General features: G+C 36.7%; 1 protein-coding gene across 5 annotated transcripts; it reads left to right on the top strand.

Moving 5' to 3' along the window:
- The first annotated feature begins 491 nt into the window (after positions 1-491).
- Positions 492-11141, top strand: aifm4 (apoptosis inducing factor mitochondria associated 4). 5 transcript variants are annotated; one of them, XM_007245913.4, is made up of 20 exons: positions 492-698; positions 1017-1067; positions 2086-2164; positions 2314-2423; positions 2610-2719; positions 2835-2879; positions 3076-3151; positions 4567-4679; positions 6060-6146; positions 6226-6317; positions 6421-6551; positions 7255-7370; positions 7444-7515; positions 7762-7825; positions 8273-8349; positions 8436-8553; positions 8649-8747; positions 9811-9886; positions 9995-10099; positions 10856-11141. In XM_007245913.4, the coding sequence occupies exons 3-20, from the start codon at positions 2097-2099 to the stop codon at positions 10887-10889; spliced, it is 1593 nt and encodes a 530-aa protein (XP_007245975.3). In that variant the 5' UTR covers positions 492-698; positions 1017-1067; positions 2086-2096; the 3' UTR covers positions 10890-11141. The 5 variants fall into 5 exon arrangements, with proteins under 5 accessions (XP_007245975.3, XP_007245974.3, XP_022526411.2 ...); XM_007245912.4 differs by having other exon boundaries at positions 924-1067; XM_007245911.4 differs by lacking the exon at positions 492-698 and having other exon boundaries at positions 725-1067.
- The last annotated feature ends 2093 nt before the right edge of the window (positions 11142-13234 follow it).

The following is a 13234-nucleotide window of genomic DNA, read 5'->3' as shown; positions in this document are numbered from 1 at the left end:
TTACTTATATTTTCTTCTGAAATCTGATTTTATAATCCAACCTATGTGCTATTTTACGAGAAGCAAAGGGGAAATTAAATAATCGATTCAGATTTTCATTTTTCCTGAAATTGAAAAACTATAAAATTTGAAAAAATGCATGTAAATTCTTTTTTTCACTATACTAAATGGAGAAAGATAATTATTGTAGTATTTTACGCTTAGTTTTGTTTTTTAGAATTCAGTTCAAATGGTAAGAACATTAAACTGATACTTATAAATTGAATAAAACTGACTTTTCATTTTATATTAAATGCAGTGTTTCTCTCTTGTTTTTTATTTATTTATTTATTTCCGTAAATTAGAACTTTAGGTTCATTCGTATATCAATTAAACCATAAACCCCACCTTTCTGCTCTAGGATTGGCTAGAAGTTCACAGTGAATTTCTAACCAATCCTAGCTTGGTGGGCGGGACTTGTTGAAAACCTGAAGGTGATTGGTTGAGCTCATTCCGCTGTGTCACGGACTGTCAGCGATATTTTTTGTTATGAGTGGCTCTTTTGTTCGGTTGCCAGTGGCGACAGCAGGTATCGCTGTTACCGGAGGTGTGCGGTGTTTTATGACTGAGCTGAGGCCGCAGGTAGCTGCTTATTTACACACACGAAACAAACAGGGAACCTCCCGCAGCAGCAACAGGTAGCCGGAGACATTATACTGGTGGGTAAATGTGATCTGTAAATCATAGTGTAATTGGTTCAGTGCTGGTGTATGATATGTAGATCGCAGGAATTGTGTAAGCATTGCGCAGGAGATTATAGTGGTAGCTGGAGAAAAGGCTTAATGGCTCTTATTGGTTGTATTCCAGTGATTATGAGAGTATTCTGTATTCAGGAGGTCAGAAAGCTGTTGTTTTGTGTTTGTGTGCTGTAATCATGTCTGCAGTGTTCCTGAGAGAGGCTGCGATTCTGAGCATCCAGTGGTGTGTAGTACAGAGCTCCAGCACCCAGCTCACAAAACTACTCTCTCCTCTTTCAGCTCCTCTGAGACACAGGAGAAACTTCTGCACGCATCTCTACACTCCACTGTGTGAGTACACTGCAGGCTTTATCACACTAGCTGTGTGTCCAAATATAAGCTGACATCCCTTCTAATAAATACAGCTGTTCAGTTACTTTAAGTTGCACCCCTTACTGTCACAGATGTGCAAATGTTCACACGCAGCTTGTCCAATACATGTAGAGAAGTTCTGCTAATATCATATGACTCGCTGGAGCACATACACATGAAGCTATATCTACCCAAACCAATACCAAACTGAGTCTAGAGTGGAATTGGGATTGGTTTAGAGAAATGGACCAAAAAACTGATTTAAATGTAGCGCAATGTTAATTTTATCTCTTTAAAAATGCAAATACAATTTTCACAGCAATGCTGCAAAATCTAGTAGAAAACCCTTCCTTTACAGTATAGAAAGTTAATAAAAGCGTAATAAAATAAGCAGGTGTCCCGATACTTTTAATCCATATAGGCCTAGCACATGTTTAGTGGTAGTCTTAGACTTCATATTCATGCAATTTTTACACATATTTTATGACAGAGTTGAATACAGACAGCCATAATGTGTTTTTACAATTTTAGTTTTGTATCTTTATTGTGACTTTATAAAAATGCAGTCAGTGTAAAGGTTCAAAGTGAACACACACAACACACTATTGCATTTAATATCCATATTAGAATATCCAACAGTGTTATTGCACATCACATTTTTACTCTCATAACAACAAAATATTTGTTTGTGTGTTGGCAAAAGTGCTAAGCCATGTTTTCTGTACTTCCTGTTTTTTTTTTTTTTTTTTCAGTTTTCATGTCACATTTCAGGTTTATTATTCCTTTTCTTTGATTTAAACTGATCCGGTTGCCACATACTTTTTATTGGCCGTGTGAATATAGCTGAAATGCTTTGCAATGATCATCTTTAGTTTACCAGTGTTTCCTGATATCGTTTTTTCATGGTAACATATTTCCTTCCCAGTTCTCCTCCATTTCTAATGCATTTATTTACAATATTTTCAATCATGTTTTACTATCTGTGTCATAAATGCAGGTAAAACAAATATGGGACCAACATCATCCAGAGAAGTCACACAGCTGGTGTGCCAAGAGTCAGACCTGCAGGATGGACAGTAATGTCATCCCTAATTTGCTTTCTTTCATTTTTTTCTTAAGTATATAATTTAGCATTATTTGCTCCATCCTGCATTAATGTACATTTACATTGTACATTTACAACCAGCAGATTTCTTTGTGACAGATTGTTGTTCCTGCATTACAGAATGAAAGAGGTGGAGATTGAACAAAACAAAATTCTGCTGGTTCGTAATAAAGGCAAGTTTAGCGCAGTGAGTGGTCTGTGTACTCACTATGGAGCTCCACTTATTAAAGGTAAGAGATTCCTTAACTAGATGCATGCATTTAGTTACAAATAATAATCTGTAATCAGCTGCTATTTATTAATTAAAATCATAAGTGTTTTTTATTTTGCCATTAAAACATTTATTTTACATTTTTAATGTTGGATACTACAGTTTGATTATGTCAGTAATTGTCAGTAAGTGTTTGGTTGAACAGGGGCTTTGGTGGGAAATCGAGTCAGATGTCCTTGGCATGGTGCTTGTTTTAACACTACAACTGGAGATATTGAGGAATTTCCTGGGTTAGACTGTTTGCATTCATACAAGGTACATCTAAGAACTTCAGCATGGTAGAAATTCCATGCTTTAATGCACAGTACCTTTTGTTGAAATTGTATATACCCCAATAAGAACCTCACCAAATTTCTCTTTTCTTTTAAAGGTGAAAGTTGACTGTGGTAAAGTTTATGTTACAGCAAGTAAACAGGTTAGTAGTATAGTACCCATTTCTTGATTTGCGATTGCCCAACTGTTGCACTGTATGAGATGTTTAATGCACTTACAAACACAATAAAATAGGGATTGCAGTGTTGTATATGTTTGCATTAAAACATTTTTTTTTATGTACAGAAAAAAATATATATATAATAAAAAAAAACGTATATTTTTCTTTTCTGCATCAGAAAACAACTAAGCGTGTTAAAGAAATGAGCAGCCGAGAGCCTGGAGTCTGCCACACTGTGCTCTTGATTGGAGGAGGTGAGACTAATTCCTATTATCACGCTGTGTGATTAATTGTATTTTCACTGTTGTTGCAATATGTGTTTTTTTAAAGGTAAACACATAAAAAGAACTGCAATATCATTGTGAATAATGATGATCAGCCAGTCAAACTGCATCAGAGACGGAGCTCTTCATGCTGCAGACTGTGGTCATGTGACATAGCTAACTAGGCTAAAGGCAGGAAGAGACAGAGTTTGAAAGTGAACACACACCACACTATTGCATTTCACATCCATATCAGAATATCCAACAGTGTAATTGTGTAATAATGGTACAGGGCTGGCCGCATCACCAGTACTGCTGGGGACATTAATTAAACACTTTAGATGTGTAAATAGACTAAACATACTTACCTGTTTTTGTTGTCCCTACCTGTACTATTGGTATGGTCCAATTAGAGAAGAGACCTCAGTGGGGAGGTTTACAAAGGGAAGGCATTTTAAACCAGCTATGCTGCTGGGGCTCCAATTTCCTGTTCTGCTGCAAGGCAAAATTAATTTTGTGGACGGGACTGAAGGTTAAAATGGCTAGTATTTGCTAGTTTAGAGTTCTGTGGTCAGATTTGACATGTTTTTTCCTTTTTGTTCAGTTTTTGTTTTTCTATTTTTTTGTCAATTTCGGTAATTTAATAGTCACTTTGGTGTTGGAACTAAATTAAAGGTATTTTAGATCTTCTTCTTGTGGTGAATCCTGGTTTCCATTATCCAACATTTATCTGCATACTTTTTACATATTGCACTTCACATTTTTGATGTCATGGAATCTGAGGATTAACTACGGCAGGTTTGTGAAATAAAGCCTTTAGAACAGCATTCATGAACTTCTTTGTTTTGGTTTTCAGGCTCCTGTTCTTGACTACTATTCCTTTTTGTTACCTGGCAACAATCATTGATTTGTATTTGTTCTATGGTGACTCATAAGTAGCAAGTAAATGAGGTTAATACAAACAACGAATGCTTCACCACATATTGCCAAACAGTACCCATGATCCAGCCAGACCTCAGATTGTGCTGTTGTTAAAGGAGAAAAATTGAAATGAAAAAATGAAAATTTGTCCTTTTCTTCTGGGCTATTCCTACAGTTGGGAGGTAAAATTTGCACTTTGATTCCACCCCTCAAAAAGAACAGACTTTCCACATGTAACTTCTGAGAGAGATACAGAACCAGCATCTGAATATGAGAGAATCATGCTGGCTACTCTGGTAAAGTAATATTACCAGGTTTCACATACATCTGACTTGTTACATCATGTTACACAGTTCTCATAAGTGTGGTCATGATTATCCATAATATAGAAACCAGTGAAGCATTGCAGTGATTTTGAAGGTGCTATTTTAAGGTAAAAGTGCTACATAATGTTGCCTTAATGTGTTTAATGTGTGCCAGCACAGGTCCAGCATCCTTGCAGTGTGCAGAAACACTTCGACAGAATAAATATGGTGGGAGAATTATCATGGTGATCAAAGATGAGAAGCTACCTATTGACAAGACCAAACTTAGCAAGGTAAGATAAGACTAAAAACAAAAATTGTTAATCAGGCCTATTTTAGCCTTGAAGAGCCTTGAATAGTGTTGAAATGTAAGTAAAAATGTCAAAAGTCGAGGGCTCAAAAAAACAAGTCGGGGGCGCAAACATAACAGGTGAAAAAAGTTAACCAGCGTGTTTTAACATTTTGAGTGTGTAAATTAACTTCTCGTGAGCACAAATGTAAAACTAGCGAGCAAAAAAAGGGAATCGTGCTGAATCAGGTGCTTTTTTTCTCGCGCACTGTGATTTACCTGCAGAAGCAGTTTGTGCTCGACTGAATGTTTTGCGCTCGAGTTTTGAAAGGGGTGGTTTTGACAGGTTGGGGGCGGGGCCGTGGTCAACTCCCTCAGCGAACGCTATCGGCTGATATCTCCAGGGTTCGCGACGGACCGCCTACCTCCATGAGCTGGAGGAGGGCGGGGACTGAAGGACAGGGTTTAGTGCCCAAAGCGACCCGCTCTTTCTGCCCGGGTTTAGTGCCCAAAGCGACCCGGTCTCTCGCTTGGAGCGATCAGCTTGCCGGCTCTGTCTGTCTCTGTCGGGTTAGCGCCTAGAGCGACCGGCTCTCTGTGCGAGCAGCACCGGTCGGTACAGGCTAGAGACCAGGCAGACAGAGCGGGTCGCTTTGGGCACTAAACCCGGGCAGACAGAGCGGGGTTGCGCCGGAGAGTGGGTTGTTTGGATTAGCCAGCTAGCTAACCCTCCTCCACCCTCCTGCCTTCCTTCAGTCCCCACCCTCCTTCTGCTCGTGGAGGTAGGTGGTCCGTTACGAACCCTGGAGATATCAGCCGCTGAGGGACTCTCAAAAACCAACCCTTTCAAAACTCGAGCGCAAAACACTCAGTCGAGCACAAACTGCTGCAGCAGGTAAATCACACAGCGCGTGAGGAAAAAAAGCACTCGAGAGGAGAAAAATGAAGCTTGAGAGAAACATTTTCTTCAGCGCGCACACGATTCCTTTTTTTGCTCGCTAGTTTAACGCGCTGGTTAAATTTTTTCACCTGGTATTTTTGCGCCCTCACCTTGGATTTTTGCGCCCTCGATTTTTGATATTGATGTGACGCCATAAAAAAGGCCTTAAATTTACTTTGAATTTACTTTTATTTATACTTTAATCACACATGAAAGTACATATTTTACTTCACTTTTGGCAATAATATATATTATATATATATATATATATATATGTATGTATATATATATATATATATATATATATATATATATATATATATATATATATATATATATACATACATATATATATATATATATATATATATATATATATATATATATATATATATATATATATGTTTTTATGTGGACAGTTTTCTTTTTATATATATCCTGTAGGCCATGAATATAGAGATTGAAAAGATTCTCCTTCGTCCAAGTGACTTTCTTCAGAAGCATGACATTGAAGTCTGGACAGAAAAGGATGTGAGTAGAGAACCTTCTAATGGACACCACTTGGAAAATATAGTAAATGTAAAAACCTACTGTTTATTTACACTTACAGGTAGTATCTGTTAACACAGAGGGGAAAGTAGTGACATTCAGTGATGGGACAACTCAACCCTATGATCAGCTCTTGGTCTCTACAGGGGCTAGGTAAGTTCCTCCTACTTCCTCATTTTTATAGATTTTTTATTTCCTTAAAAACTTTTATTTTCTTCAGGTAATGATAGTTGATGGTTTTCCTCTTATTCTGCAGAGCGAGAGCTTTGCAGGTTCCTGGTGCTGAGATGGAGAATGTGAAACTGCTGGAAAGTTATAAGGACGCTGCTGGGATTTATCAGATGAGCGTGGGCAACAAGGTTGTTATCGTTGGAACATCATTTATAGGTATAGTTCCTATAATATTTTTATGATATCAACACTGATTCATTTTCTATAATTTTATATTTAAAAACACTACAAATGACTGGACATTTCTTGTCTATTCAAACAATTCTTGGGTAGATTTGGTCTTCCCATCAGAGGACTTTGCACATAGCAGCAAAATAGCACACTTTTATTAAAATATAAAAGGGGGATATGCTAAAAAACAGGCCAACCCCAGTATAGGTAGTAAATTGGTGACTCCTATATCGAATATAGTTAGGAGAAGGTCACATACACTAGATGCCATATTTGACATACAAGATTAACACATTTGTTTCTGATAAGGGGCTAGAGTCCTCCAGAGTGTGAAATCTGTCAAATTACTTTTAAGTCAAGAATCTTTAGCAGAATATACAATTTACCACCACAACAGAGGCCAACTCTGTATAGCATCTACAATAAAGGACATGTATACTCAAACAAAAGCTAGAATAATAATCAAATTCCTATAAATTACTGGACTAAAAGCACATATCTGCCCATTGTTCAGCACATTGCTCTTGCTTAGATAGCCTGTGAGTTGTCAGAGCGTAACTCCTTTACCTAACTTAAAATTGAAAAATTCTTGTTGTCTTTCAAATTGTCTTAATTAATAAAAAAATATATTATCAGACATTGACCCTACTGTGCTTTTAACATTTTCTTTTTTTTTTTTTTTTTTAAGGAATGGAAGTAGCAGCGTACCTGTCTGACAAAGCAGCCAGTGTAGCAGTTGTGGGCAAATCTGAATTCCCTTACCAGTTGTCACTTGGTCCAGACATTGGGAAAATGACTATGAAGGTCAGATATATTTCTTTGGGTGTTTGTTATGTTCTGTTGTGCAACAGGTCCTGTATTAATACACTACTCATAGATGCTGGAGGAGAAGAATGTGAAATTCTACATGAACAGTGGCGTGGCTGAGATGCGAGGTGAAAATGGAAGGGTAAGGATTAAACATAAAAACAACTTGCTGTTGTGCTTTAAATTGATTATAATGTTATAACAGACAATTTACGCTAGAATGTACTAAGTATAATAGACATGCCAGTCATCTTTAAAGCGGCACAAATAAAGATGGTTTGTTATTTGGTAATTCTCTAGTCAGTTCAATTTATAGTTAATGCTACATGGTGAATAGTGAATGAGTTAATGAATGAACCATTCCATACACAGACTCTTGGTTTTGCAGGTGAAGGAAGTTGTACTGCAAAATGGTGATGTCCTACAAGCAGATGTTGTCATTTCAGGGATTGGTAAGTGCAAATAAAGTTAAATCAACGTGCATCCTGTATATAGTTAAACATAAAGCAGGGCTTTGGGCAGAAATTATCCCAGGGGTTATAGAAATTCACCAGGAACTGTAAAATAGGCATTAGCCAATGGTACCCCATGAAGAAGTCCATTTGATACATTTAACATTTCTTGTGTAGAAAAAATCCCCTTTTTTATGTGATTTTCAAAATTAGCACCCTAGTACCTTTTGCATTACTTTACATTCTCAGTCAAAACTTCTGTAATTCTACTGTACAAAAGACTATAATAGGTATTACCTTTTGGGTCACTTTAAACTTTGCGTAACTTCATATTGCGTAACAAGTTATGTGCGTTCGTATAAATGCACAGTTTTAGCAGTATATTGTGTGCACTTTTATTTTATTTTTTTTGTGCACAAGTGTAAATCTATCTATTTTATTTTTTAGGTGTGATCCCTAATTCTGATTTCCTGAAAGGGAGTGCTGTTGAAGTTGATTCAAGAAATGCAGTAGTTGTTGATAAGGTAAGGACTCTGCAGCAATCATAGAGTATGTCATTAAAAAAATTAGATCACAGATTTTGTCTCTAATGAATGTTCTACGTCTAAAGTTCATGAGAACCAACATTCCAGATGTCTTTGCTGCTGGAGATGTGGTGTCTTTTCCTCTTGCTCTTCGTGAAGATAAGATGGTCCAGATTGGACACTGGCAGCTGGCCCAAGCACATGGTAGTGTTGAATAACAGCATATTTATAGGGGCTAAATATACATATAAATAACCTTAATATGACTAAATTAACTTTAATTTGTCTTTCCACTTTAGGAAGAGTTGCTGCTTTAAACATGCTGAAGAAGCAAACTGAAATCAACTCCGTTCCTTATTTTTGGACAGTGCTGCTGGGAAAAAGCATCAGATATACAGGTAACCATCAGACAGAAGGTTCATCTTTAAAAGGAGAAAAATGTGTATATATAGTAGGGGTGGGAATCGTTTACTATCTCACGATTCGATTCGATTCCGATTTTGGGGGCCACGATTCGATTCAAAATCGATTTTTGATTCAAAACGATTTGAATTATAAAAATTTCTGCTTCTGGCTTATGAATCTTGTTGAAAAAAAACCCTCCATAATATACACTGGTCCTGGAGCAAGTAATGTGTTACAAAAACAATAAAATGTGCAGGAATGTGGGTCCTCAGTGACAGAGAAATCACTGGGATATCACAATGACGTTAATGAACAATAAATACATAAATAAATAACACTGCTTTATTACCAGGCTACTAGCGGTGGTGTGTAGGTGACGCTGCTGGGCTGATGTGATGATAGCAGTGAAGCGCTAAAGTTCAGGAGCAGCTGCTGATTAACTAGTTAACTTTAAGGTCGTTGTATTTCTTCAGAAAGGGGGCAGGAGGTGGAGAAATTAATTCATATTGTCCATTCCTTAATTCCTCTGTGATGAGGAGCTGAAATTAGCTCTGATTAGCTTATTGTTATTTTTCCGTTCCGCCTTAAATGCTGCCACCTGTAGCGTTATTTAAGGTGGAACTGGAAAGTTAGCTAGTTAGCTAGCTAACAGTTACTGAAACTAACTACTAGCGATCTTTTTTATGCTTGTTATGAAGCATTCTGCCATAAAACATTGAAACTACACGTTAATCTAAGGTAATATAGTGCTTGTTCTGCCATCTTACCGGTGATTCTCAAACACCTACGCTCTGTGTGTGTCTGGAAGATCTCCGTTTGAAGGGACAAGCCCTATCCCCAGGGTTGCCAGGTCCAACAAAAATACCCAGCCCAAAATCAGTCTAAAACCCGCCCCTCAGAATCGATTTTGGGACATTTTAAATCGATTCTGAATCGTAGTAAATGAGAATCAAGATTCTTATGTGAATCGATTTTTTGGCACACCTCTAATATATAGATTTTTTTTTTCTTCTGAACATTACTATTGAACTGTTGTATTGTTTCTGTTTGATCTAGGTTATGGTGAAGGCTACACAGACATTGTTTTCAAAGGAAATGTTGAAGAGATGAAGTTTCTTGCGTTTTATATAAAGTAATTGCAAAATATTTTTGATTAATTAAAAAAACATATTTTTCAAGAAGCCATTGCACATTTTCTTATTCGTATTCTGTATTTTTTATTTTTAATATCTTAATGCAGGGGTGATGAAGCTGTAGCTGCAGCTAGCCTGAACTTTGACCCAGCTGTGTCAAAGGTAGCTGAATTAATGGCTTCAGGGCAGAAAATCACCAAGTCACAAGCGGAGTGAGTGTCCGGATAGAGAAATCTCAACATTGTATCTCTCATAAATGTTGAAGTATCCAAACTCTCTTTTTTTTTTTTTAAGGTTTATTTACACTAGGAGGTTTATTAACCACACTTTTGCTGGGTGCACCTCTGCTGTATGATAATCAGTCAGTGCACCTCATCTTCACACCAAATAGAGCTGTGCTAAAGAAACAGTAGAATAAATAATAGTAGAAATGATACAATGAGTACAATAAACTGTACATCATTATCTCATTTGAGTATGTTAGTTTTGCTATGAATGCAATCATCAGCATAACCATTTCCAACACTCATAACAAGCCCAGTATTTGTAGTTATTTTATAGTTTTATAGTTCCAGTACACAGTTTTTCTAATCATTTCTTTTATTGAAGTAAAATAGAGCTGCTTGTGGAACTAAACAAACCAATACAGTGTCTGGAGTCACAATGAATCAACAAAATAAGAATAAATAATTTTATTCTGATGTGTATTCTAATGTTTTATATAGTGTTTTTACATGCAAAAATATGTTTGGATAAACAGTTTTTACAACTTCCTGTTCACAGAACTTTATGAACAGATTGATTAACTGTATTTAAATACATTTTAAATGTTAATTTTAATTAGTAACATTGAGTTATTACTTGCAAATTAATTTTACTTTCATTACATTGCTGCCAAGTGACTTTTGCACTTTATTTTATATGCAAGGATCAAAAAGGCCAAACAATGTATTCTCTGTTTTTCACAGATCACAGGACCTTGCATGGCTGCAGCTGCCATAGAACAAGCATTTGCCTCGGTGACAGTTGGAAAGGGCCCATTCATTGGGTTTCTTGAAACATTTATGTATTACGTTTCCATGAATGTTGTATTTTGATATTCTTTTTAGTGATAAAAGGTGAACTAGGCCTACTATATGTTATGAATCTTCAACAGAATTTAAAATGTTTACATTAAATGCCTTCTGGGCTGGACTAATGATTTAGTGCAGTATCTGAAATCTTATTAAAATACTTGAATATGTTTACATCAAATTGTTAATGAGGTTTCAGTTGTTTTAGTCTCCCTCCAATGACTGTAAAAAAATCTGATATAAAAACACATTTAATTTGAGATAATTCACTCTAAATGCAACTTATTCAATGCTTATTCTTCTTCACTTATTTATACTTTGTTTTTCTAAATTAAGTTGTTAATGTTGTTGTACTGTTACATGCTATGCTTTTGGTGTCCTCGTCTGTGTTGCCTTTTCTTTTTAACTTTTTTGCACTTTGTTTTTATGATGTGTTTTTAAGGCATTTTTCTCTATGCATTTTTCTATGGAAGTTCTCAGGACCTTGTATCTGTACCATTTGAGTCAATGGCTATAGAAAACATGGACATGCTGTGGTTCTGTTCTCTTACATAGAAGCCACAATTGTATGCCGCGTTGTAGATTTTTAAAAAGTACTTTACTGCAAAGAAGAGTAAGACATGCCCCCCTTTCCCTTCTATCAAACCAAGCTCTTTTCGGACTTTATTTACCTTACAGTATAGAAATATACCTCAGTACAGGTCCTGCAGACAGACTGTTCCAGCCAAAGCTGTAAATCACTTAATTACTAAGCGTAACCCTGATTTCTAATATTACCTAGAACACTAAAAAGAATGACTTCTGTGAAGAATTAAACAAATATGCCAGTATTTAAAGCTCACCTTCCGCGAAAATCCGATTTTTCTTGTTTTTTGTGGAATACAGTAGGTCTCTCCGAGTTGAATGTGTACACCTGCACATTAAACTGTTTTGCAGCCCCCATTGTCTGCAGGAGCTAAGCAAAGAAATCCCCCCTCCCCCCCTCCGAAAAACGGGTGAATTTTGAATTATCTTTCTGCCTACGTAGGCAGAAACTCACAGACCAGCCCACCTTGGCTCAAGAAACTCCCAGAGGCGGAGCTGAAGCGACGCAACATCACCGCTCATCAGTTAGGAGGTGGGAGGCAGTGAGCGGCAGAGCGGTGGAGGGGCGTCGCAGTGCTCCTAGCCAATCAGAGGAGAGATATTTGCATGTATGAATATTCATGAGCAAAGCTGGAATCCGGTCATTTTGGACACACCCCTAAAACAGTCCATTAAAAAAGAGCTATACAGAGACACCTGAGCACTTTTTTTTTTTTTACAAAAACGGCTCACATGTCATTCATTCATACTAGAGACCACAACTAGACATTTTAAAATGAAAGAAAAAACGACGGAAGGTGACCTTTAAACAGGGTAAATTAACTGTTGAAATAAGACACTGGTAAAGACTGGGAAAAATGTCTGATTTGTTATTGACTGGATACAATGACTGGAGCAACCCAACATTGCTTTATCCATGGTCTCTACGGACATTGATTTGACTGAATTATCTGTAGTTGTGTTATTTGATTTATTTGAAAAAAAAAATGGAATGGGGAAGAAGGCTATCTAAATGATCTACAGTTACACTGCCTGTAATTCTGCCCTGATTGCAATCAATAAAATAATATATTATTATCTTACAAATTGTCTGTGAGTTTGTAATATTGCACTGTGAGATATTCGCAAAAGTTTATGCATGGTTTTTTTCCACATTACTGGAAGATTATTATGGATTATTATTATTAAAACAATCTCACTCAAATGGATTCAGTGTAGAAACATGCTTTCATTGCAAGTCAATGACAATCATAGAACTCTGCTGATCAAACATTATTTAAGTGCTAATAATCCAATAGAGGAAGGGTTTATATCATGGAAGTATTATGTATTGAGTTGGCACTGTGGCCTTGGGGGCTTGGGGTTTTTACTCGCTGGTCACATTGTTAGACAGACCTGAACTGTTGACAGGGCTTCTGTGTGTACTATAGCTCAGCTTTTGTTAGTCATTTCTAGCCTTTTCATTAGTGGCTGGATAGTTTTGTTTGGCAGATAATTATGTTAGCTTTAGACAGTGGAAACACTGCTGTGTCTGATGCACTTGTATTACACATAACATGTAAATCACAAATAGAAACTGATTACATCATGAATTGGGAGGATTTTGGAGGAGCCACAGACATTTAGCTTGATTTGCCTTTGATTGTTGGTGAGTGGTATTACCATGGCCATATCCAAAGAGTTCCACTA

Source organism: Astyanax mexicanus, chromosome 18 (assembly GCF_023375975.1).
Source record: "Astyanax mexicanus isolate ESR-SI-001 chromosome 18, AstMex3_surface, whole genome shotgun sequence".
Classification (NCBI taxonomy): Eukaryota; Metazoa; Chordata; class Actinopteri; order Characiformes; family Acestrorhamphidae; genus Astyanax; species Astyanax mexicanus.
The sequence above is the reverse complement of the archived record's forward strand: the minus strand, read 5'-3'. Positions and strand labels throughout refer to the sequence as shown.